Source organism: Stegastes partitus, unplaced genomic scaffold (genome assembly GCF_000690725.1).
Source record: "Stegastes partitus isolate 25-593 unplaced genomic scaffold, Stegastes_partitus-1.0.2 Scaffold841, whole genome shotgun sequence".
Classification (NCBI taxonomy): domain Eukaryota; kingdom Metazoa; phylum Chordata; class Actinopteri; family Pomacentridae; genus Stegastes; species Stegastes partitus.
In genome coordinates this window covers 311,208-315,199 of record NW_007578572.1, presented here as the reverse complement: position 1 = coordinate 315,199, position 3,992 = coordinate 311,208, and the positions used below count along the sequence as shown (strand labels likewise).

Sequence of the window (3,992 nt, the reverse complement as noted above, 5' to 3'; positions counted from 1 at the left end):
AACTCGCTTCACAAACAGCAGCTCTCACCGTCGCAGACGACGCCGGAGGCCTTGGAGGTGGCACACAGGTGACTCTTGTTGGCGCGCTCTCTGCACTGCCACAGGCTCTCAAAGGACCAGCACTGGTAGAACCACTTGGTGCCATCGTTGTGGGTCAGAGCAGGAACAAACCGGGAGTACTGGATCGGCTGGGGTCCACAGCCCAGCATGGAGCACACCATGGTGGCCATACGTTTGTTCCAGCAGTTATCGCAGACGGTTCCCCAGCTGCCGTTCCGGTGGATCTCCACTTTACCGGAGCACCGGTCCAAACCGCCGCTCAGTCTGACGGCTCGCATCTCTGCACAGGAAACCACACACTGAGACGGTACCAGCACAACAACAGTCTGAGTGAATTAGTCCGGGGATGGATCAGCACTGGAAACCGTTTTGTGTCTCCAGCTGAGCATCTGCTGGGCGGTTGTTATCATTCTGCATCTCTTTGTGTTTGGTTTTTAACAATATGGTCATTTTATGGCTCACTGTGATTAATCTGCATCTCTTTCTTTCCATCCTGTGCCACCTAGTGGGACATTTTTATCTTTTTATATCGGTTTTGTACCTCATTTTTATCTCTTTAGTGCCATGGTATGTCTCTGTGTGGCCATTCAGTGTCTCGTTATGCTTGTTTTTGTCCCTGTTTTTGTTTTTTTTAAGGCTCCTTTTGAAAGCTTTGCCTCTCTATGTAACTGTTTGCATTTAATTTGGATTATTCTATGTGTATTACATGCATCATTTTTCTCTTATTCCCAATTCTACGTCCCTTTGTGGTCAGTTTGTACCCGTTTATGATCACTTGTCTTTTGTCAAACATTTGAGATATTTTTTATATTTTCATTTTGATCACTTTGTACCTTTTTTTAAAGGCATCTCTCTGAAGCCATTTATATTTGTAGTCATTTTTGGGTCTCTTTTAGGTCATTTTGCATCCCTGGCTGTTTTTTTTTGTGAGTCTTTGTCCTAATTCTGTCCATTTGTGGTCATTTGGTGTCTCATTATTGTTGTTTCGTGTCTCATTTTCACCATTTTGCATCTCTTTAGAGCTCCTCTATGCATCTTTGTCGCCATTTTGTGTCTGTTGGTGCGTATTTTGCATCTCTTCGTGGTTGGTTGTTGTTGCTTTATCGTCATTTTGTGAAGCATTTCGATCTCTTTCCATCTCTGTGGTCACTTCACGTCATTTTATGCTACATTTGGGTTCGTCTGAGTCAACTTCTGGTCATGAGTCATTTTGGTTTTTCATAGCTTTTATGCCACATTTGAGACATTTATAGTCTCATATTTATTGTTTTGTGTCTCGCTTTGATCGTTTTGTACCTTCCTGGAGCTGCTCTGTGTGTCTTTGGGGTCATTTTGTGTCAAACTTTGGTCCTTTTGTCTCTTTCTGGTATTCTACATGTCTTTATCGATGTCGCCTTATTTATGGCTCCTCTGCGTCTTGCTGCTGTGTTGTGCCTCCTACTGGGACATGTGTAATAATTCTAGGATAAGAAAAGTGGCCTCTGACTCCTTTGGCTTCAGGGTCTGTTAAGACAGTCCAGTAAACTTTCAGTGCAGCTAATTCTGATGAAACCACAACTGAGGACAATAAGGTCCTTGAGAGGAATTTTAACATCAGTGGAAAGTTCACATGTGACACTTATTACAGATCCATACTTAGTGCCAGCTTTTTTTTACACCACATATAATAATTTAATATTTTTATTTACTAACTTCGTCCTGGAGCTTTTAACAGCTGCACAAAGCAGGTCAGTGGACTCAAGTCGTCCTTTCACTTTCTGCTTTCTCTGTGTGTTTATGTCACGTTTAGTGGATTGAACCTGAGCAGACGACTCCAGCGTCCTCCTTGTGTCCACAGTCAGACTCGTCCTGAGCGGCCGGGCAGCTCCACAGGTTCTGCTCTCGGCCCGTACAGTTGAGCTCGTCCAGGTGAACCGGTCCGGTGCCGGGGGGGAAGGAGCCTCCCTGACCCGACACGTTGAGGGCGAAGCCACAGCCGAGCTGAGCACAAACCACGCCGGCGGCCTTCAGGTCCCAGCCGTCGTCACACACCGTCCCCCAGCGGCCGTCCCTCCACACCTCCACCCGGCCGGCACAGCGGCCCGGACCGCCGGCCAGCCGGACCGCCTGGTGCCCTGAGGAGGAATCACCAGCAGGGTTTACATCTGACGACGTGGAGAGCTTTCTGTTCTGCCAGCCTCACTGGTGCTTTCCACCAACACTGGCCCACTTTCACTTCCTGTTCTTATCTCGTGCTCACACAGATTTGACTAAAACAAAAACACACTTTCATTTGCCGCCGGTATCGTGTGCATCAGTACAATGGAACGCTTTCTGAAAGTGTTTTTTAACGAAACCATTCCAGTGTTTCAGCTCTCAGTTCTGTAAACATGAACCCTCCAGCACAATAAACACAAGAATAAATAAGTCTCACTTCTGACTGAACGGTGGTTTGGCTTCTCGTCACCCCGGGCGAGCACACGGTTTTTAATCTCTTATCTCACATCCTACTAATCAAAACCAGGTTCCCCATTTTGATTGTCTAGTTTGTTCCCACATGGGTGGAGTGCATCAGCTGTGCATGAAGATGGAGGAACACAGTTTGCTGAACAGCTCCGTGTGGTGACTCCACATGTCTGCGTCTTGCTAGAGATGAATACAGTTTAAACCGATAAGTGAAAGCGAAACATGGAAGCTGTCATGAAAGTACAAATTAGCTTTAAAATCAAACATGTTTTAGTACCAGGCTGTTAAAGTGTTGATTTCTGCTTTTACAACATTAAAGCTGAAGTCACAGAGGGCAACGCATGAGTACAGTTTTATTTTAGGGCAGCAGTGAGAGACAGGAAAGGGGAGAGAAGAATGAAGAGAGACCTCCAGCAAAGGGTCGAGAGCGGGAGTCGAACCCACGACCGCTGCATCGGGGAGCTACAGCCCCTGTTCATGGGTCGCCCGCTCAGCTAGGTGAGTTATAGGGACGCCCTTGAGCAAAACTTTTAATATTTAGAACTTTATCAGCACCTCTTTTCATGCATGTTATGACCTGGCTCAAAAGGTCATAACAGGTGCATTAAAAAAGACAAAGAAACCATATTCTCAAATGTGCCATCACAGATAGTCAAGTGTTAATCAGACAAATGATGTTTCCCCCTGACTGTCTGACCAAAACCTACTAGAAACTCACGCCTAGTCTTCATGTGGTTCTGCTGTAGGTGTGTTTAACACCAAGCCAGCGAGTCTGTGGAGTTTTGTGGTGTTTCCTGCTGCAGGTGGCTTCACAGAGTGCCCCCGAGATAGCTGTCTGAAGACCACCAACGAACCCACGACCGCTGCATCGGGGAGCTACAGCCCCTGTTCATGGGTCGCCCGCTCAGCTAGGTGAGCTGTAGGGACGCCCTTGAGTAAAACTTTTAATATTTAGAACTTTTTCAGTACCTCTTTTCATGCATGTTATGACCTGGCTCAAAAGGAGAAACAGACCAAGTTTCAAAAGTTAAAGCTTGACTTTATTCACTTAAATGAAACCAAATTAAAGCCAAACCAGTACGGGGTTGTGAGAATCCACAGAGTCAGTGGTGTGTGTGTCTGCATGAATTATGTCTGTGCAAGCGTTGTAAATGCAAACATCCTAGATGAAGAAACCGACCCAGAACCAGACCGTTGTGTCGCCCGCAGAGTTATCAGACTGCAGTCAGCCCTGAAGGAACCCAGGAACACACCGGGTGCCACCATGTGCTCCTGATTACACCAAGCAGCCACTCACAGAACCAACAGACGAACCAGAACCACCCACAGGATACAAGATGACCTCAGGGGTCCCAACAGGAAAAGATGACAGGGGAAAATCTCAGGCCACATATTTGAGCATCATCGAGAAGATGAAGCTTCTGATGTTGAAACAGTGTTTTATTTGATACGAGGCTGCAGAGCAGCGCTTTCCACTCAACCCGTCT

At 46.5% G+C, this 3,992-nt stretch overlaps 1 protein-coding gene across 3 annotated transcripts in view; it reads right to left on the bottom strand.

Annotated features, from left to right (window-relative positions):
* The window catches only part of LOC103365462 (deleted in malignant brain tumors 1 protein-like), a 32,199-nt gene that overhangs the window by 19,839 nt on the left and 8,368 nt on the right, over window positions 1–3,992 (bottom strand). For all 3 annotated transcript variants that reach the window (XM_008292903.1, XM_008292904.1, XM_008292906.1), the window contains exons 4-5: window positions 1,860–2,174; window positions 29–340 (exon numbers count right to left, since the gene is read on the bottom strand). In XM_008292903.1, the coding sequence (XP_008291125.1) occupies window positions 29–340; window positions 1,860–2,174 (627 nt within the window). The remainder of the gene's footprint in view (window positions 1–28; window positions 341–1,859; window positions 2,175–3,992) is intronic.